Below are 21,883 nucleotides of genomic sequence, written 5' to 3' on the forward strand. Positions count from 1 at the left end.
TATATATCATGAAAATTAAATAAACAACAACAAGACAATCGACAAGTCCACATTTTTACATTACAGGTTTTATGTTATTGGAAGGTCTTGTGCTGCACAAGTGTGGACTCCTGGAGTGCTATATACGGACAAAGATTGCTAATTCAAAGTCTTCTATGAACTCAGTCTCTGAATCATTATAAAATAGGTAGCAACAAGACAATATGAGTGAAGGTTACATGAGTAACAATTAGTTTAACTGTCTAACTAAGAAGCTGGCAGCTTCTTTAGCTGAGAACCTGACAGATCTTAGAGCTTCTTCACAACATCATCATCCTCTCTGTGATGAAGAAAGCCCTCTCAGCGCCCGATTTGTTCGTGGTCCTCTTCGAGACCCCCTCATCAGTCTCCACCAGTCCATGAGTCCATGAATTTTGACGAGAGCGAAGTCAACCTCAGTGGGTTCCTGATCTTCTGACCTTTTTTCCACATCATTTTCAGATTTTGGTCTCCTTGTCCTCTTTCCGTGTCCAAAGTTTACATCAAACACCATCCTTTTAGTTTTCCTCAGTAATGCAAAAAAAAGTTAATAATTCTAGAAAACTGAAGTATTATAAGAGTCAAGAAGAAAAGCACCTCAACATTGTATTTCCCTGTTGTCTTTAAGTTATTGTTATTCATTTATATTCCACCACTTCAGAAAATAGAACTGCGTTAAATATATAGTCAGCAAGAAACTCCTATCATAACGACAAGAAACTTGCCTTCAGGCAAAGGTTTCCCTGGCTCTAAACATAGACACGCCCACATGTCGTTTTTCGCGCGAAAAGCGGGACTAGACCATTTTGAGTAATGGGGGAAAGTAGAAATACTACTACTTCAAAACATAGATAAACCTTTTTACCAAAACCTACAAATGAGTGAGACCGTTGTGTTTTGTTATAAAGACCGTGAGTGGAGTCTTAAAGTTTAAGCAGTTGGACTTAACTATAAATTAAGCAAAAGATCAGCAAATACAAAACCCCCATGTTTGCATTCGCCGGGCTTTTCTAGCGGTTAGTTTTTAAATACACCTCTATCGCCGAGTCTCATGTAACAAGATAAAAGTTATTGTTATGCCACAGTCTGGTTATAAACAGAGTAAAATGACCCTCACGTCAAAGGTAAGTCGTAGAGCAAATCTCGTGTAAGCGTGGCTTTCTTTTGCCTGTTGGATTTTAGGGTAAAGAAAAGTCCTGCCGAGTCACTAAACGAGATCCAAAGCCGCTAACATTGGTGGCATGGTCGGCCTGAATCACTAAAGTTACGATTCGTTTTCTGAATTATATACAGGCTAGTTCAAAGGTTTCTTTTGTACATGTCATCTGGCGAACCAGCAACTTGATACGTACTCAGCTTCGGATTAGTGTTCAGGTACATTCTGAGTTTAAGGTTGTGGTAAAAATGAGCTGATGCTGGGTTTAGTTTTGTTTTTATGGGGGGGCTTCATGGGTGGGTTCCGGTTTGTTTTTCTGCGAGGTCAAAGGTCAGCTTTGCTGAAGCTGAAAGGGGTGGTTTAGCCAAACAACTGGGACATCAGCTGCTTTCCTGAGACAACGTTTTACACAGCTCATTAGATGACAGATTCATTTACAGCAAGTAAAATCTGAACCTCTTCCCTACACAAATGCCTGTAAACAGACTTTACATTTGATAAGCTGCCTATAAAATTGATCTTGAAGCAGTGATGCTACTATAACATCTGATTTAAGCTGGCGGATTCTTTTATATTTACTTTATCAGTAATGGTGGAGAGATGTTTTTTCTATTGTAAAGCCCACTTCTCCATTTAAAATTTGGAAATCATAAATATCATATGTAATTTAAAAATACTGATTCCTTTTTTTTGCACAATCAGTGCTTTGGTGTCTTCTCTCTATTTGACCTACACTGGCAAAATGTAGGCACCCAAAGTATGTGAAAAGTAGGGCGTTAAAGAGTCATTCACCTTGCCTAGAGCCAGCTTACTCTGATTGGCTACCCCTCACAAACAGAAGGTGGGTGGTACTTCTACGCTCAGCCACAGATGTGTGCCAGAAACTATCACAGATTTTTCCTTTTTGACATTATACAGAGTCAAGTGTGAAGAAAAAAATATTTGTGATAGGCTTGTATCGAATTATTTTAAATTTTTTACCATGTTAAATATGAGCATCTAGAATACAATAGAATTGAATAGCCCTTTATTGTCATTGTACATGGAGGAGTGCATGTGCAGGAGGAGTAGGATATAAATCGTAAGACGACAGGAATAAATGGCAAATAGAAGAAATGTGTACAATCAAGAGGAAGACAAAACAAAAGAATAGCACAACAGGTCACCGTTAGATCTCTCAGAAGAAAAGAAAAACATCATATGAAGAAAAGGCATATTAATATCAATATTATTATTATTAGCCACAGAAAATTAAGGGACTGGAGAATCAAACCGCAATGCACTGTGTGGAGGACCACACATAGGAGTCTGTCAGGATTGACGTGCTTTTGGAGTCAGCCTCAAGTGGCAATGAAAGGAACTGACATGTGCATTTTGGCCTCATTTCACAGCTCTGGAAGTTGCCTCTTGTTTTCACCACACCTTTCACATAGTGGAGAAGCTTGTCCACTAATAGCGAAGTAGCTCCCTCTGGTGAAAAATGTTGACTGCAACTTGTTTAATATGGTGCTTTACATATCTGCCAACAGGCTCCATGCTTCAAATCCAAGTATATAACTGCCGAGCTGGCTCATCTGTTCACCCAGTCAGACAGTGAGGAGGACTTTGAAGGTTTCAGTGATGATGAGGAAGAAGAGGATAGAGGACGCTTTAACAAGCAACTAAGGACCAAAGTATGAAACTGCTAACGCTGTGTTGTTTCACAAAAATGTTACAGCCAAAGCAGAAGCCTGCATGCTTTCTTTTTCTCTGGTTTTCTGCAGGTGGTGGATTCAGAAGAGGACAGTGACATAGACACAGGCTTCCACTCCGATGAGGAGGAGGCCCCACCAGCAAAGAGAAGGAGTCTTTTAGTAGCTCTGAGGTAGGTGCATGTGTAAAACTGGTTTAAGTAAGTTTTGGGTTGTTTTTTAGTTGTTGTTTTTAAGTAACTTGATTAGAGTGAAACTGGGCTCCTTGTCACTGTCCCTAAATCTGTGATTGCTGAATAGAGACTTTTTTTTGAAAACTTTCTCCTCAGGTTTCCTGTCAAAAGAGTGTCTTCACCCAAGAAGGAAACACAAGAGAAAAGTGTTAAAAAGCCGGTCAAAGGAAAATCTCCCTCACAAATATCCAGAGGAAGGCAGAAGGTGAAGCAGAAACAGGATGAAGAAAAGGAGGAGGAGGAGGATGAAGACAAAGAGGAGGAGGAACTCTCTCATAGCCTAAAGAAACGAGACAAGAACATCCAAGAAAACAAGGCCATGGTATTGAACCCTTCCTGCCCTTTCATATTCTGACATCTCAACACATTTACAATAATACAACAGCTTTTTCTTTGTCAGTAGTTCTTAACTTGATTATGTGGTGGTGTTTTTTTGTTTGCTTGTTTTGTTTTGTTTTGTTTTTTGTTAGCTGGCCAAGTTGTTTGCTGATCTGAGTACAACGATGGCTGACCTGACAGCACCCACCACTCCTCAGGTGAGTATATGTGGCAGTTTCATGTGATGGGAACATAAATAGACAAAAAAAATAAAAATAGTGAAGCAATCTGGAAGCCCATCGAATGTTGTATTGAGGTCAAGACTTCCTGACAGTGTCCTTATGCAATAATGACATTATACTGGTCATTGTTACAAATATAGATAAATTTTAAAAAGCTAATAGCTAATATTACAAGGCTGACTTGCAGTCTGATGATAAACAGCGGTTGTAAAACTGTATTTCAGTAAATAAAATCTCTCACTCGCTGTTTACGTGGAGCTTTTTACCCTCAGCCATAAAAGGCTGATTGGGAATTGCTGTCACCCTGCTGGGTGGCGTAGAAACCTGCTTATTTTGAATGGATACCATAGATGTGTGTAGTAGGAGGCTGAGGGGTAGCACTGGCAGCCACCAGTAATTTTTCTTTTTTAACCTATACTACATGCAACCAAAGCACTGTCAAATTTAATGGGTCCATACTACTCAGACTACAATCAAAAAGCAGAAAATGTCCAGCATCAGTTGGTTAAAATTCTACACATTCTTATAAAGATATAGTCTCATAGAAATAGATGGAAGTATCGGAAGAGTTTATATTTGGTGCATTCAAACTAGGTAGAAATAAGACTATACTTGCTAAGTATATGTCTGTACTGAAGTATGAACCGTTCTTGTAAGTAGGCTTTAAAAACACACACATAATACTAAACAAGAAAACAAATGCAAAACTGGACACTGGTGTGTATGTTTGAGTAAGAGGCATGAACCTCTTAAAAATGTAAAAATATTTTTATAGGTGTTTTTTTTTTTTTTTTTTTTTTCATGCTTTTGTGTTTATTTTGTTTATTTATTTTACAGACTCTACTGTGTTTTTACTGACAAACATTGTCTTTGCTCTATTTCCGCAGAAGAAGAAACGGCTGTCAGAGAGAGCAACGCCAAAGAAACGCAAGTCTGAAACGGACGTGGTGTCAGAAAGGAGGAACCCGTCGCGTAAGGCTCGTCCTCCCGAGAACTTTGCAGTGGAGGAAAAGAGCGAGCCAGTTCATGTCCGAAGCCCCCGTACTGTAGACATCAAGAGACTGGTGGAGGTACAACACCCAGCACACTCTCTGCTGACATATAGCAACACAAACGCATGGATGAACTCAACAGGAAACAAAGGGCTTTTTGATCAAGCAGGTTATTGAAAATTTCCTTGTCTTTAATCTGGACTTGGTACAATTTATAGTTAGTGTGATAGCACAGACGTGCATATCATAGTAAATTGTCATAATGACACTCTGTTGGATGTTTAGTTTTGAGAGCTCTGTAGTGGAGTACTGTGTGCACATTTTCCCCCAAACCAATTACTCCTAAAACATCTGCTATGGATTTGATGTATAAAACTGATATTTAGTCAGTAAGGATGAATAAAATTTGTTTGTGGCATTTCACTTTTATGTAACCTGGCAGGTGGACGAGGACCATGTTGGTGAGAAACACAAAAAGAGAAGGAGCCAGTCTTCCAAGAGGAGTCAATATTGCGTGAAGTCGGTCGACGAGATCACCAAAGAAGACCTGGACAACATAGCGTACCGCAGCAAAGACAAGATCTGGGACAAGGAGAATGTGAGTCTCATCAGGCCGTCCTCAGATTTGGGCTAACGGTAGTCTGCAGCAGTGTGTTGTATTCTCAGGTTTCCTGAGTTGGAGCAATTTTTTTTCACACTGTATGTGTGTGTGTGTCTGTGTGTGTGTTCTCTCCCAGGGAAGCTCATGTCACCAGTGCAGACAGAAGACTCTGGACACTAAGACAGTGTGTCGCAGTGGTTTCTGTGTGGGGGCCAAAGGTCAGTTCTGTGGACCGTGCCTCAAGAACCGCTATGGAGAGGACGTATGCACCGTGCTGCTAGACCCGGTTAGTCCTAATCCACATGTTTCTCACTGTGGGTTTAGTCTACCCCAGGCAATCGTGGTTTCTTTTGTCTTTCGAATAAGTAATAATCTTTTGGTTGTTGTGATTACATTCTTAAATTTTCTTTTTAAAATTTATTTTTACAAAAAGTCGCTGCACAGCGATGTGATGCTCGAGGAAGTCTTACATAGTGGACAATGTTCTGAATCTCTTTAAAATCCTCTGTCATCAGGAATTTTTAAATAAAACTAAACTTAGAAGTGAACAGCAGTTGGTACATGCATAGCTCAATGTACAAGGCAGAGAGCGCCCCCTGCTGAAACTTTAATGTAATTACTGGAAAGTCTGAGCACAAAAGGTACAGAATGTTGTAAATTCGACTAAAATATATTAAGGAAAAAATGCTGCTTTGCACATGTATAGGCTTTTTTTTTTTAACATCAAGTTTTCTTTTAGCTGATGATCATTGCTGATGATCAGCAATGGGAGGGAATGGAGATGAGGAATATCTGTGTTAGCGCATAGTGTCCAGCCTGAGATGTTTCTATGGCAGCTGTGCTTCATATTGATCTTGGTTCTTACACTAAAGAGCTCACATGTGGCTCAGATCTGAGTGAGAGCTGTGATTTAAGTTGAGGAGGAGTTCAGTAAACCGAGGAAGCTTCAACAAACAAAAATCTAACAAAGAGATGAAAGGTTATAGATTTTTCACCAACAATTTGTTACTTATTCTTTATTACTGAGATCAAAGCAGAGACCATTTATATGAATTATTTAATCATTTCCAGTAGAGTGTGCTGAAGCACAGAGCCTGAAGAACAGACAATTAGTGACCAACTGAACAACCAGAGTTGGGATCTTTTCTTTGTAGACGTGGTCGTGTCCCATCTGCAGAGGGATGTGCAACTGCAGCCTGTGTCGTAAGAAAGAGGGCCGCTGTGCCACCGGTATTCTGGTCGGTTTGGCTCGCTACAACGGCCACGACAACGTGCACGAGTATTTGGAGAGGTGAGTCTGTGGTTTGGGATTTTTTTGTTTTGAATATCACAAACTGGATTTCCCAAGAAACTGATATGATGTAAAATTATTTTTCTAAATTTATTGACGATCAAGGGCACGAATTACTAAACAGCAAAAGTAAATGGCGTGTGAGCGCAATCCCCAAATAGCGCTCATAGGTGTGGTTAGTTTTACAGCTGATTTACAAAAGTTACACTGTTTTATTAAGTACAGATGGAGTCGGTTCATTTTGTTGTCAACCACAGAATAATGTCTTTTTTTTAATGTCTTTAAATAAAACTGCATGTTGCAAATATTATTATCAGTTTGGATACTTGATGTTGGTATTTTATATTATAAAAGCGAACATTTCCTAAAATACCTCATTTTGATGCTTACTAATTGAGTCTGAATGTGAGCGATTACTGAAACAATTACAATGATTAGCCGACACATGAGCTGGATAGATCGTAAATATAAGTGTCGGGTCTTGTTTGCTTTGTATTTGTTGTCTCATTGATTTTTGGGTGTCTTTGGTTGAAGGCCAGTATGCAGGCAGTGATCGATTCGGTCTTGAGCTCTGAGCACCGTGTGTTCAGACTGAAATTGTTGACGGATCAGTGATGATCATAACCACTGGTTGCAGCCTTTATTCAGCCAGCAGCTAAAACCTAGAGCTGTCATGTCTGATTGTGTTTTTTTGTTTTTTTTTTCTTTCTCCAATGCAGTATTCGAAAAGAGCTGCAGTGAAAACAAGAGACACGATCAGAGGAGAGAACTTGCAAAAACAGATGATATCCAGGGGAGGAGGATCTGATGCTGCACAGTACATGTACTGTAGAAATCATTTTAAATGCACATTTTTAGGTTTAGAGCAAACTTTACTAGACATACTAAATCTAAAGTTTGTTGTTGTTGTTTTTTTAAGCTGAAGCACCTATGCTGTTCTATGTTTTATATATGCTGATTTTTTAAAATTTTTTTAAGACTGCATAAGATGCAGGGATGCTTTTTCTTTGTTTTAAAGCCAGTACTCACTTTTTACTTGGAGGTTTGTTTTCTTTTGGGTCGTTTTTAATCGTGATGTTGCTTGGACAGCTGTAATGTTTTAATTTTTGTGATTCGGGTACAAACAGAGCCTTTAACACAAACTACTGTTTTAAAACTGAGTTACTTTGCAGCTTTCCTCTCAGTCTACTGTTTATCCTAATAAAGGACATTACTATCTGAACAGTTTGTTGTTTTTTATGCAGTACTATAATAATCATCATAATAATAATAATAATAATAATAATAATAATAATAATAATAATAATAATAATAATCATCTAAGTGTTAGAACAGTTCAACCCTTTTTTGGAATTTGTTTGACATAAAGTTGTGAATAATTAATTTCTGAACCAAGGCTCAGCTTCAGTTTGAGGAGGTTTGCTGTATTTAGACTCTTTGTATTTGTAAAAAAAAATTAAAAATGCAGGGCATCCTCAGGTTCTGGTCATGAATTTATGTCACACCAAAACAAATGTCTAATCAGCCAATCACGTCGACTGAAACTCAAAGCGTTTAGACACGCAGACATGGAGGAGAGGACATGCTTGAATTCAAACTGAACATTAAAGGAAAAAGTAACTTTTGTTGGTGTCCAGTTAGTTTTGGACCCTTTCTGAACTGTGTAGATGCAAGTGAAGTGAGTACCTTCTAAGTGACCCATAAAGATCCTCGTGGTTCAAACAGTATTTTGATAGGAGTTAAGATTAGTTGAGTTAAAACTTTTCATCAAGTGCACCGAGAGAAATTTGACCGTGATTTCCCACAGAGTAACACCATGTCAGTATTTACTGCAGTCGAGCTCAAAGCTGTTGGCTTTCATCTTCAGATGGTGAATTTAAGTGTATGGGAATTAAAGAGCATTCTGATCGGTACATTAATTTCAGGCTTATTTTTCATTGGTGGATTTGTCTTCAGCAGGCAGCTGGTTCAAATCAGGGCAGTTGATGACTTGTAGAATCATTTTTTCCGACTGGATGATTAGAACTGAAAGCATTTGTCTGTAGTTGATTCGCCCACATTTCAACTCATCTAACCTATTTTAATGTCTCTGCTTTTAGTGTGTAAAGGTGATCTCCTAATTAACACACAGTGAGTCTTAAAGTGAAATCCACAAAACAGTTCAAGATTAAGAACTATTTTACCTGTACATTTGATGCCAGTTCCCCTCTTTCTCTATATGTCACTCACTCGCTGATACTCAAACACAGAAGATATTCTGCAAATATTACGGTGTTTCCTGCTTGAACTTCAGCTTTGAACAGCTCTGCACTTTGGCTTTCGTGTGAATCATTCATTGTATTTGTTATTCAACATTTTTTTCACCAAAGATTCAGCAGTTATAAAAATATAAATCAAACCATTTTTTAAGGAAATGTATTCTGTGGTTTTATATACCAGTTTCAGTTACTGTTGTTAATATGTTAACAGTAAAAATAAGTTTTCTTAAAAATAATAACACTACTGTTATGTTACTTACTGTACTTGTGGAGGAACCCTAAGAGACTCTTATAGACATCTAAAGGAAAAATATTTTTTAAATATAGATGCAGATTCATGCAGGAATATTCATGAGTTTTTTTTTTTATTTGATTTGATTTTGTAGTGTGAGAACAGACAGATGGGATTCTCATAGTCAGTCAGTTTCTCTGGCTCTGAAACAGCAACAGACCTTTGAGTTTTTGGAAGACGCCCCGTTCTTTCTTCTTTGTCTTCCTGATTTTAAGGTCTTCAGACTTCTCTGGAATATTGATAACAGATACAGCTGACTGAGACATGGATGGAGTTTTAGAAAGAGGTTCCTCACAGGGAACTTTCAAAAGGAGGTTCTTCACTGAGGGGAACAGCAGGCATTGGCCGACTTTCAGACTTTTTGGCAGGGTCTTTCAGAAGGACATTCTTCATTGGAAAGAACATCAGAAATTGGTGGAGTTTCAGAAGGGGGCTTAAAGATCTTGGATATATCGTTCTTTTCTACATCTGCAATTGAAATGAGCAGCACTGGCGCAAAGTTTGCACTGTTGGTGAGTAGAATTTCTTGAGGATATTTGTCTCTGATTTTCGTCAGTATGCTGTGGACCATGTCATCTCTAATGGAGCAGGAGAAGATTGCCTGGCTTTCCACCGCTGTGAGAGTTTTGTTGACATGATCCAAAGTGGCCTTTGTGACACTGAAGGAGATTATGCTCAGATTCTGGGAGGCCCTGTTCAACAGGGGGCGAGGAGGAAGCTCCAAGAAGCCCTGCAGGACGCAGGGAACTACCTGTATAACCAGTTCATGTGCGGTGAGCAGTTTGGTGCTTTGTGCTTCCTGATGCTTCTCTTTCAGGATCTGAATGTAATTTCTCACCATGCTGAGGACTTTAGGTGTTCTGTAGAGTAATGTTATAAGAATGATCTTTTAAACATATTTAAAGAATCACAGAAATATTGAAACACTGTAGCTGGACTATTAAGAATCTCACTGATATTTAGGTCGTACGGCCTAAGGAGCATCCACGCTTGAAACTTTATATCCCTCATTTTGTTAATGACATTCACGGCCCAAACCTAAGATGAAAAACACATTTACAGGGCATTTTATTCTAGAGGTTATGTGAACATAATGAAAAAAATAAATCTCCAAAAGTTTCAGAAGAGGTTTGGCTTCTTCTTCATCGAAACCATCTAATTCAAACTCTCAAAGCCTTCAAAAGAAAACAAAAGAGAGGTTTTCTCACAGCATTAACTCACTGCTATCTGAGTCTCCACCAAAAGATCTCTTAGATCTTCATGTTTGATGGGATTTTGTTTTCCTTCTGAAGCCTAAGAAACTCCATCATCATTGCAATCTAGAAATAAAAGGAGACATTTGAACACCACCAAACTCAGGTCCTCGGAAATTACCTGTTTTATGTTCGTTTTGGTTTGCATGGATCTGGGTCTTACCTGAGCCCTGTAGCCTGGAAGATATCAGCAGGTCTTCACAGCCATGTCGTAAATGCATGTGTTGAACAAAACCTGTCAAAGAAATAACGAGTTACTCATTGTCATTTAAACTGATCGTCAGTTTGTCAGCTTTTAAAACTACATCAAATTCTTTAAACTGAAATGCAGTAAAAACAAATACTGTCACATACCCTGATGGGTTTGTAGATTCCTCTACTTGCTTCCATTGAAATGTTGTAGTTGTATCACAGTCGGGAACAAAAAATGTCAAAAAATTGTGTAATGTACAATGTAGACCTTACTCTTTATGTCACTCGCTGACACACACACAGACACACACACACAGACGCACACACAGAAGACGTTTTGCAAAAATTCTGTTGGTTTTTTTTTTAGATGATTGAGTTTAGGCTTTTAAAATACATCATTCCACTCTTAAAGTAATTTAATGAATATGAGATTTCAATATTCATTCAGATTTTTCCTAAATCTAAATTTTCTTTGATCATTGTACATGTACAACTTTAAAACTTTGTCTGTGTGAACTTTATCTTATCATAGGTGAATGATTCGATGTATTTCCGTTAAATTTAACAAGCTTCCCAAAAATGTCAGCAATTAGAGGATTTCAGAAAGAAAAAGAAAAACCCTATGAAATGCTAAACTAATGGTGCCAAAGCCATACATATACAGGCTACATGCTAAATGACTTCAGCTCTCACAGTGGTCGGTATTACATCAGAGTATCTTCAACAAGAGGTAAGGGGGGAATCAAGCTCACGTGTTTAAACTACAACACAGTAACCTAACAGGCTGCACCAGCCGAGCCTGAATAAGCAGTTATTTTGTGTGTATCTGGTGTTATTTAGCCCCGGCGAGTGGGGTCAGGTGCAGGTCATCTGCTGGTCCCTCTGGTTACCAGCTTGTGTCATGTGAAAGCATGGTCAGAGGTTATCCTGAGGTCACCGGCTCTCTATGCATCTCATTATTGTGCAGCATGAGTGAGAAAATGATTACAGCTATCATTTGAAGCTCTAATCTTACCCATGATGATCAGTGTGGGTCTCCTGGTTCTCACTTAACATTACTGGGATTTTTAAGCACTGAAGAGCCACAGAGAGGCTTTATTGTAGAAAAATTCCCCCCCTCATGCTTCAGTGTGTGATAGGAGAATAAGAAAGTCTGCCTTTGTTCTGATACTTCTATAGCTTATTAGATTAAAATAATTGATACCTACAAAACTTGACAGAAGCACCTGAGGGTGCAGAGAGAAGAGCTGCGAACTGTTTTTGAAGTGCTTCAAAGGAGTGACGCGCCAAAGGTACACGTGAGGTGCCAACTACGTGACACGCTTTGTAAACCCGACAGAGTGACTTGTGGGTGAACCCTCACAGGCTTGGCGCTTGCCGTTGCAATTAAGATGTTGTTTTTGTTGATTATTTTTATTTCTGGAGTTTCCATCATCTAAGAAAAACCTCCAGAAATATACAAGAAGAAATTCATTCAAGCAGGTTTGACAAATTTCTTATTGAGTGTCAAACGATTGTCCTGCGACTCAGGTCGGATCTTCACAGCGCCATTCCGAAGGCCACAAGTGGCACAAAGAGAAACCCGGGAGCAGAAATTGTTCCCACAGGGAGGGCGGCTACTTCATCATCACCGCTGTCAAAACACAGCTGAGAGAATACCCAGTAATAAGGAGGCGGCACGAGTTATAGCTGTGTGTGTCTGTGCAAAGAGCACCATATGTAAAAATAAAATAAATTCGCAGTGACTCACTCCCCACTCAGAATCATCAGAGATGAAATGTGAGCCTCACTTTAAGAATCACTTTATTGTCAAGTGTTATGCAGGCAAAGCATCTTTTCTGCTTGTAATTTTTCTTCCCTTTTTTTTTGTTTTTTGTTGACATAACACATTTGTACAAACCAGTTTTAAAAATATCAATAAACTGGAGCCTTTGAGGCTGTCCTGCCAAAAAACCCATTATCAAATGTCATGGAGACGAACAAACATCTTTAGAAAAAGATTTACAAATGAGATGTCACTACAAAATATCAAAGAAAGAAAAAAAAGAGAAGTCGTCACACAAAATATTACCAAAAAACATCTAAATTTGTTTGGTATCAACCTTTTTCAGCTTTAAACAATAGTAACTTTTTTTCTCCTTTTTTTTCTTTTTCTTTTTTTTTTGTTTTTTTGCTTTCTTCTTCTTTTGTTTGTTGATTTTTTTTTTCTCCAAAAACACGTTATGGCGCAGAGAGAAAAGAAAACAGAAGAAGAAATGAACAGCGATGGTCAGACATAGAAAGACAAAAAAAGAAAAAGAAAAAAAACAGAAGCACAGAGAATAAAGAAGAGAGAAGCAGCACTACGGCAAAGAACTGAAACATGCTGTACACAACCTCAGAGTCAACGCGCACAAATACAAGTCCAGCAAAAAGGCAAATATTACAAATCAAGGATAAATAATAAATTAGCCATACACAGTGGGGGTCCTGTGTGTTAACATACTTAAGGAGGGGTGGGGGAGTTAAAAGAATTGATAAATTTTATAAAATAAAAGCATCTTATTATTATTTTTTTTAATTTCAAATGAATATACGCACTGAACTAACACAGAGAAACACCACCAGAAAACATTTCGTAATATCCACGTAGCTAAACGGCCTGACCGACTCCCACCCAACAGCTCCGTCTTATATATATACCTGCCTGTGCTTTGGTTTGCACTCCGCGTCACCCTCTTACAAGTCCGGAGAGCTCCCCTCTGACTCCATCCAGCTCACTCCGGAGATCCCTCTGTACGACAGCTTGTGTTAAGGCAATTGTGGTACATCGGTCATGTAGCGGGGTGGGGGGTTTAGAGGGGCGGTCATTAGAGCACAGAAAGCAAAAAAAATTTGAAAAGAAAGAAAAGAAAGCAACGCTGTCACCACAGCGCCGACCGTGCCGTGTTGTTTTGTTTTATGTAAAACTGTCAAACACGTGGTGGCGTGAAGTGTGCAGCCGTGATGTCAAAGCCACCCTGTGGTACCAGGTCATCCGGACTACGGCGCTGCCTTCCTTAATCTTAGAGCGAACTGGCTTGTTGTATTAACAAGAGAAAACTTCCCCTGACAATGTAAACATGGTTTCACTAGGATTGTCATTATTACAGTATTGCTTTCACTACACAAACAAAGTTGTAGAAAGCTAGATTGTTTTTCTCTATAGAAACCCTTTTTTTTTCTAATGGCCACTGCGCCTCAATAGGAATGCATTTTATAAATCTTTTTCTATATGTGCTTTTTTTCCTCCCCTACTCTTCTTTTTTCTTCTCTTTTCTTAGAATTATCCCCCTATATTTGTCATCTGATCGCAAAAGAATCAAACACCTGAATCTTATCTGAGGACTTAAACCTGAACCATGAATAAAAACTCAAATTAGGTAGATCCTCTGCAGGACAGCATGGGAGTACACACTCATTCACACAGCTCACATTTACACCCACCCCCCTCCCAATACTGCCCCTGCTCTGTCACTGATCTGCAACAGCTCTGTACCTTGATTGACCCTCAGCACTGCCTGACAGGTGTGAAGCAGGAACACAACTTTTGTGCATAGAGTTCTGTTGTGATTAGGAAAATGTCTCTCAGTGTCGGGTGGTTTCAAATTCAGCAGGTCCCCTGTCTTGTGCTAATCTGCGTACATCCCTTCCCCGCCACACCTGAAATTCTTAATAGATTAAATTTTTATAAAAGCCAAACTAATCTTTGATACACTCTAAATTTCTCTATTTTGTTATTATACGCGTTAGTTTTGTTTTAGACTGTTTATATTTTTCAGGTTTCCCTTCATCGCATGGATCCCTGCCCGTCCCTTTAGAGTCTCTTCGTGAGCGAACCCTTTCAAAATAAGGTCAAATTTTAGAAAAAAAAGGAAGAAAAAAAAAAGAGAAAAGTAACCCCTTACAGTCTATGCAAAGACCTCCAAAAAAACAGGAAGCCAGCCTTCCAGCGAAGAGACGGGAGGCAGGCGCCTACTCAAACTCCTCCTCTTCCTCCTCCTCTTCCTCCAGGTGATTGGAAGTGGTCGGCGTAGCGGGGTCAGAGTCACGCGACAGTGTTGCTACGGCGACAATCTGCGGGGAGGCGCCGAGGTCCTCAGGAGTGTCTTCCTCCATGTCGTCAGTGGTGATGATTGCCACCGCGGCGCTGCTCTTCTTGTTCTGGTGGGTCTTGATGTGCTTCGAGAGGTGGTCGCTGCGCATGAAGCGCTTGGAGCATTCGGGACACTCAAAGCGCTTTTCTCCTGCAATAGTGTGGAGAACAAAAAAGTCAGACTAATGTTTTAAGGAAGACTTTAAAAGAAAGAAAGTAAAGAAAAATTGTGATTCCACCTATTTTTGCAGCTTTTCTCTGCCCTATAGATTATTTGGGTGGTGGGAAAAAACAAAAACCTTTAAAGGTGCCACTTTGGCTTCTGCTGGACATTTCTCAAGAACTGAGGGTAAAATTAAAACATTGCAGCTCTAGTTTGTATTCAGCAGTGAATTCAAATTCAATTCAAAATCACCCTGCATGTCTGTGTCTATGCTTTCTCCCACCTGTGTGTGTTCTCCGGTGTCTCTGCAGCTCGTCGCTCCGGGTGAACCTCTTGCCACAGAAGATCCAGTTACAGACAAACGGCCTCTCACCGGTGTGCCAGCGCAGGTGGGCCCGTAGGTGGGATGTCTTTCCATAGACCTTCCCGCAGCCCTCCATGTGGCAGATGTGCTGCTTTTTCTTTGTGGGATCCCCGCTGTTCCTACAACACAAACTTCTGTTATGAGTGAGGACCAGGAGGTTTGTGTGTGTGTGCTACAGATCAAACTCAAAATACTCCTATAATAATTACATGTTTATATTTGTAATTCCATAATTTTTATATTACAAAGCCTTTTGCTTATCCCCCCCCCCCATATACTCTGTAACCCTAAAGCTTTAGCATTACCTGAAAGAAACGCATGCAGGAAAACAAACGTTCTCAGGCAAAGTCCCTCCCCTAAACCAAATAGAGCATTTCCTGTAGTGAGAATATGGCTGTCATGCACTCCTCCTGTTGCTGCGTGTTGTGTTTAAGAAGCCAATTCTCATGACATTTTCAGTGCTTCATGTGTGAAAACAGTTTTAGATATAGTTTTGTGCTTTTGTCTCATTTAGTATGTGCAGATGCATGAATTGTCAAGTTGGACCCCGCCTTCTCTTTCAGTCGTTTGCCTGCACCCCACCCCCACTTCTCCTCTGCATTTGCAAGCCTCAGAAGTTATCTCACGAGCACTGGGCCCAACTGCCAACGCGTCTGTGTATGTTAAGCAGCGTAGCAGAACAAGGTACAAATTTTTTATGAATCAGGAAGTAAACTTTATGTCTCATTAGCATATATACATATATATATATATATTTTTTAAAAACATTATATGGACATGGTAACCAATATATGAGTATGTAAAATTTCAGCTTAGGAATCCTAATCTTTTATTCAAAAGCAATTAAAATTCAATTGCATCTTTTTTTAAACCACTGTTGGTGCATGATATTGAAAATTCTGGAAACAATAATTTTTTTTCTCAATGTTCTCAAAATTGAGAACATGTAATTTATGGATTTATGGAGAATGAACTGTGTCAGTCTTGTCAGTTTTGTTAATTTGTTAGTAGTAATCAGTACAGAGAGAAAACTGCTGTGAGGTGATGAAAAAAAATCCACTACGGAAAGACTTTTAAGTCCAAAAACAAAAAACTGCTTCCTTTGAGATTGTATAGTTTGGATTCACTATAACTTCTGAGCCTTCAAAGTCCCTTCAAAGACTAGAAATAATCATGAGTATCTTATGCATGCTTTGCATACCTTCCCTCTCCATCCCTGCAGTTTGGACAAGAGCAGGCAACACGTCGAAGCCTCTTGCTGGGCGGTCCCTCCTGGTCTGAAGAACTTTGCACAGAGCTCAGCTGGTCTGGACTCATTGACGAGCCTGATGCAACATTGCCCACAGTGACAGTCACTGGAGACGACTGAACTTTGACCCCATCTTGACCCTGTGGTTGACCTGGAGGATGATTGAAAGTGTGTAAACACATGATCAAAAACAAGAACAGTTTCTATATTACAACAGAGAAAGTTAAAAAACAAGAACACCTTTGACTACAGGCTGTACATACAATATGGAGCCACCATTATATCTCCCATTGGTTTGAGGTGATCTGCTTTGAAACTTTAGGCCTAAAGCATATGCTGCATTGTCTGTTCTATTCTAAATGTACTAAATGAGCATATGAATTTCACTCAAGAAGACTTGAAACTAACACTTAAAGCCTTTAACTCTTTAGGAAAATAATTGCTGAGGTATTAAGACAAGTGAGATGTAGTATCATTTTTCATAGACTTTTCTACAAACTGATACCAAGAGAGTCACCCTCTGCTGATCACTAGAAAGAATGTAGTTCAATGACTTGGTCTTCACTTTAAAGACAGAGAGGCAACATGCACTTTTATTACAGACTATGTGTCATACACACAGTCTAACTGAGCAAGCAGGAGAGCAGGACATCCTTTAATTCAAGCTTTATAGATTAGTTTGTCATGATATGAGGGATTAGCGCACTGGACTAATATGATATTTTCTCAAGAAATAAAGACTCTCTGTCTCCACAACCCCATTGCATTCACGGTTTATGAAAGTGAGCAGATTGGTGCTGAATACGCATTTAGACAGTTACTCTCATAATGCCCTTACCCTGTAGACCAGTAATAGTGAGTGGTACGCCCTGCACCTGGACCCCAGCTGTGCTCAGTCCTGCAATGCTGACCGTCTGCACCCCTGACCCAGGGTTTATCTGGGCTGCACTTAGCGTCAAGGGAGCTCCACTAAGAGAGACTAGTCCCCCACTTCCAACTGCAGTCCCACCAGCTACCGGAGCCAGCGTCAGCTGCTGTGGCACAGCTGTCCCGAGACCACCCTGCAGGGAGACTCCACCGGGTAGCTGCAGCGTTTGCCAGGTGAGCTGCCCAGAGGGTGATAGGGTTGGGGTACGAATAAGGACCTGGGCAGAGTTCGGGAAGGCCTGGATGGGCTGCAAGGTCTGTCCTGGAGCCAGCTGCAGGGTCTGAATGTGCTGAGGTTGCTGTTGGCCCTGTGCCTGACCCTGACTCTGAGCCTGGGGCTGCAGCTGGATCTGCTGCACCAACTGGTGCCCCACCTGGCCCACAATCACCTGCTGAATGGCTCCAGGTGTGTCTGTCTGGTTCTGTAGCCCGTTGGTCTGATTCTGGCTTTGAGAGTCTGCCTCGCTGCTCTGCACTTGGGCGTCAGCTGATCCACCCTCTGATCCAGCTGAAACCACTTGAGCCCCATCAGGCACGCTGTCGCCTTCAGCTACTGCCATTGTTGATCCAGCTGCAGCTGTGGTAGGAGCCACCCCTGACACAGCTGTTGTCACCAGCTGGTTGCCATTAGCAACAGAGAATGTGCCATCTGCTGATTGGATAAGCTGCACAGCTCCACCCCCTCCGACATTATTGATCACAGGCAAAGCCAGGGTCATGCCACCAAGGTTTATAGGTACTGTGGTCATGACAGGAGTTTGGGAGCCTTGCAGAGTCTGCAGCTGAAGTGGGAATGACTGCGCAGGACGGATCTGCAGTGGAACCGTCTGATTGGCTGTACTCGTCAGGATGGCCTGCTGGTTGGTGGGTTGAATGATAGCTTGGGTCTGGCCCGAACTCTGGATGAGCTGAACCTGCTCGGGAACGGCCCCGATGGACGCTGTTTGAGGGCTGATGTGGATCTGCTGTCCATCTGCAGTCTGCAAGTGCGGGATGACCTGATACTGGACTCCTGCTCCGGCATTGGGCAGGTTCTGAACCTGGATGATCTGAAATTGCTGCTGCTGATTGGCTGCGACACTGTTGGTCCCACCTACTGCCTTTACCTGCCCAACAGGAAAGGAGCAGTAAATCAGTTATGTGGACAAGGATTAAAAATTGATAAAAACATTTGCACAAACACACCACTCCCCTCACCTTACGTCCACCAGGTGAGCTGTCATTAGTCAAGGTGGTGGCCACGGTCACAGCAACAGGTTGACTGGTGTTCTCCTTGGCCATAGTAGGCGCTGCTGTAATGATCTGCCAGCCGTTCCCTGTGAACTGTGCCGGGACCAGTTCTAGCTGCTGGGGCACTAAGGCCTGACCCCCAGCTGTGTCCACCACTATTTGACCCTGGATCTGTCCCGCCTGCAACTGGATCTGACCAGCCTGGACCTGGATCTGCTGGGCCCCTGCTTGGCCCTGTGCCCCCTCTGCTCCCCCCTGCCCTCCGATCTTACTGCAGGTGGCTGCTAGCAGAGCCAATGGAGAGGGCTGAGAGGAATCCTAGAGGAGACGGTGGAGGAAAGGGGATGGAGGAGTAATGGATGGATGGATGGGAGGGGTGAGAAGGGTGATAGGGAAAACAGGAGTGACAGGTGAAGGAAGGACAAGAAGGGAGTCAGGGTTAGAAACATACATTAACAGCTTGTACGCATACACAAACAAAGCCAAAGAGTACATGTGCAAAGATAAAAACGCTTAAGGCTGGGGATGATAGCAGGTATCATTGCAAACGCTCACGCAATGATTAATTTTAAATGAATAAGAGAAAAAGAGCGAGGGGTGGGAAATAACATGGTGCAGAAAAAAGAAACACAAAAAGCTGAGTGAAAGCGAGAGAGAGAGCTGTCAGTGGAAGTGGGCGGTATTACAGGAAGCGAGTGGGTGGGCGTGTGAGAACCACATTTCTGTTTTCTGAGAACACTGGAAGAAAATGCCGCCTTCTCTCTCCTCCCTTTTCAAAGGAACTAGGTCGCAGGCAAATTTTTAATGCTCAACACCTCACAACAGTGCACGGGGAAACAGCCTAGATTTTGTAACAACTACAACAGCAGGAAAATTAACACAGCAGCGATGCTCGTCATGCACATTTAATGACAATAAGATGCGCTCAAGAACAGCTGCCTGGCTCAAAAATAATCTCAAAGATATATATGTATACAACCTGCTGCAGAGAGAAGTTTCACAGTCTTGGGGCCACTTAACCAAAGCTGCAGGTCTTTCAATAATATCCACGTGCAGAATTAAATCATTCTGACCATAATTCAAACAGACAGTTCAAAAAGTATAGCGGCTGAAGTGTGACAGCCGTGTAAGCCTATTCATGAGGCTCTGGGTTGGCTCACTGTAGGGCTGCACAGAAGCAGGAAGTGGAATTCACCAGAGAAACGCCCCCAGAGGTGTCTGGCTGGCTAGGCTGGGAGGGAGGGAGTACATTTTTGGCCTACAGGCAAGGGAAAAGTAACGAACTATAATAAACTCCTGTCTCCTTGCTTTTACCTGTGATCCAGAACTTTTCCCCCTTTTAGATGCTTTCCCTCCTTCAGTTCCAGATGATTCCTTCTTCGAGTCTGTGAGGAAGAGGCAGAAATGTTAAAATATTTTCAATTACAATATTATCACATGGGGATTACTGAGTACTACAAAGTCCCGAGCAGTATACGGGGCACTGCATGCTGCAAATAAAATCCAAGCAAAAAAATAGCATATATGGCATCACAGAGGTGATCAATATAGACAGAAGAGAAACCAGTAACCTTATCATCAATATCAAAGGGGCATTGAGCTTCCTATCTGTCAAACGGCTATAAAGAGGGAAGGAGGGGTGGAGACGGGGAGGGGGAGGGTACCTACCACTCATAACGCATTAATATACCGAGAGGGAGAGGGTGTAGTTCACGGTAGAAGGCCGGCCGGGTACACAGGCGGAGGACGGCCTATATGTTCGGCTCTGAGCCGTGGCGGATCTGCCCGTTTGACGAAACCACCCACCGGCCAGGAAGGGCGGTGCCAAGCGCAGGAACAATCAAACAGCCCCAAATAACGGAAATAACAGAGAGAGCGGTGACCGTCCCCGGTCCGCCGGACACCTCACAGATCCGTCGTATGACTCCGTTACCGGATAGACAGTCCATAAACGAACAAATTGGCGGTTGTCAGAGTGATATCCACAGAGAAGTTGGCAGTGTGTGACCGTAGAGGCCCACCCACTTCCATTTAAGCATCAGGACAACACCCTCCTCGCAGCTCCTGCCTGTCACCGCTGTTTCTCACGCCGCACGACGCGGGGACGCCTCGTCGCTGTCCGTCGCGCGCCGAAAACAAACCGTCACCTGTGTTGGTATTTTAAGCGTGTTCCCCTTTTTTTCGTGCACAATTGATTTTTTAAAGGGGGGGATACAGGGAGATAGCTGTGGCTTTTGTGGGCGGATGCGCTCCTCCCACATATTCAGATTGGACGACGGGGCTCGGCGTGCGAGGGTCGAGATGGGAGTTGTATTTTGGTGAGGCCTCGCCTTCTCGAACTGGCTAGCGCGAGCGGGACTACAACTTCCGTGATGCTCCGGCTTGTCGGTTGGGTTTGGAGCGGCGGTGTCGGTAGTCATGTTGGTGTGAGAGCGAGAAGGAAGGGCGGCGACTTCTGTGTTGTGGGGGTTGGGCAAACGGGAAAGGAGGTGTGTGCGCGCGCCCGTGTGTTTTGTGCACGCGTGTCAGTTTCAGAATGTCAGTAAGGGTTAAAAAATTAAAATAATCAGGGAAACAAACGATTTAATTATTTTGAAATCATTTAAAAGGTGAAAATGCAACAGTGTTGCTTCTAAGCTGATGTACGTCTATTTATTTACCTCATCTATTTCCCCCCTTGTTGTCAACTTTAGATCCTATGTAGTAGAAAATTACGTCATTGCATTGCCAGAGGCTTTAGGAAATTCACACTAGTACAAGATTTGTGTGTGTGTGTGTGTGTGTGTGTGTGTTTGTGTTGTTATGCAATTGTGAATTGAATATGTGGGTTCTGATTGGCTAGTTCAACAAAAAAGGTTCTTCAGACAAATTGAACTTTTGGGATATGCATTAAAGCTTCATTCTGCCAATCAACAGTAATTTTTACAGTGGGGGAAACGATTATTTGATCCTTTTGAACAACTTGTATTTGAATTTAGTTGCAAAGAAATAAACTGTCTCTAATTGTTATGAAAGTTTTATCATGGAGAGAGACTACTTGGATACTAACCCCGAGTTGCTCTCCAATCCATCGGAGTATGTGTGTGAATTTTAGGTAGGAAGCACTTAAAAGCATAGAAAAAAGTGCTTGTGTGAACTGAGTGTGAATGTGGCATGTTGTATAAAGCGCTTTGGGTGCTCTAGGAGAGTAGAAAAGTGCTATATGTGACTTCAGCTTGGGTACCTTGATGGATTTGGTAAACAGGCTAACATCCCAGACTGCCATAAACCACAGATGTTTAAAAGAATGCTAAGAATCT

At 41.5% G+C, this 21,883-nt stretch overlaps 2 protein-coding genes across 3 annotated transcripts; one reads left to right on the forward strand and one right to left on the reverse strand.

Moving 5' to 3' along the window:
• Positions 1 to 868: 868 nt before the first annotated feature.
• cdca7l (cell division cycle associated 7 like) lies at positions 869 to 7,764 on the forward strand. Its single transcript, XM_085446433.1, has 10 exons — positions 869 to 1,142; positions 2,704 to 2,847; positions 2,938 to 3,038; positions 3,195 to 3,420; positions 3,569 to 3,634; positions 4,546 to 4,728; positions 5,093 to 5,248; positions 5,388 to 5,537; positions 6,406 to 6,542; positions 7,262 to 7,764. The coding sequence occupies exons 1-10, from the start codon at positions 1,095 to 1,097 to the stop codon at positions 7,281 to 7,283; spliced, it is 1,233 nt and encodes a 410-aa protein (XP_085302559.1). The 5' UTR covers positions 869 to 1,094; the 3' UTR covers positions 7,284 to 7,764.
• A 2,299-nt stretch (positions 7,765 to 10,063) lies between these two features.
• On the reverse strand, positions 10,064 to 21,012 carry sp4 (sp4 transcription factor). Of its 2 annotated transcripts, XR_014917497.1 has the most exons (10): positions 20,253 to 21,012; positions 19,899 to 19,969; positions 18,552 to 18,902; positions 17,266 to 18,460; positions 16,380 to 16,578; positions 15,098 to 15,297; positions 14,464 to 14,802; positions 10,509 to 10,580; positions 10,314 to 10,411; positions 10,064 to 10,130 (listed from the first exon to the last, which is right to left on the reverse strand). XR_014917497.1 is itself a non-coding variant. In XM_085446069.1 (7 exons), exons 1-7 carry the CDS (start codon positions 20,257 to 20,259, stop codon positions 14,531 to 14,533), a joined length of 2,295 nt encoding a protein of 764 aa, XP_085302195.1. In that variant the 5' UTR covers positions 20,260 to 21,012; the 3' UTR covers positions 12,324 to 14,530. The 2 variants fall into 2 exon arrangements, 1 of the variants encoding a protein (XP_085302195.1); XM_085446069.1 differs by lacking the exons at positions 10,064 to 10,130; positions 10,314 to 10,411; positions 10,509 to 10,580 and having other exon boundaries at positions 12,324 to 14,802.
• Positions 21,013 to 21,883: the final 871 nt, after the last annotated feature.

The sequence above is a fragment of the Copadichromis virginalis genome, linkage group LG22, assembly GCF_057382275.1.
Source record: "Copadichromis virginalis isolate Kocher_CV1m ecotype Utaka linkage group LG22, C_Virginalis_male_GT1.1, whole genome shotgun sequence".
NCBI classification, from domain to species: domain Eukaryota; kingdom Metazoa; phylum Chordata; class Actinopteri; order Cichliformes; family Cichlidae; genus Copadichromis; species Copadichromis virginalis.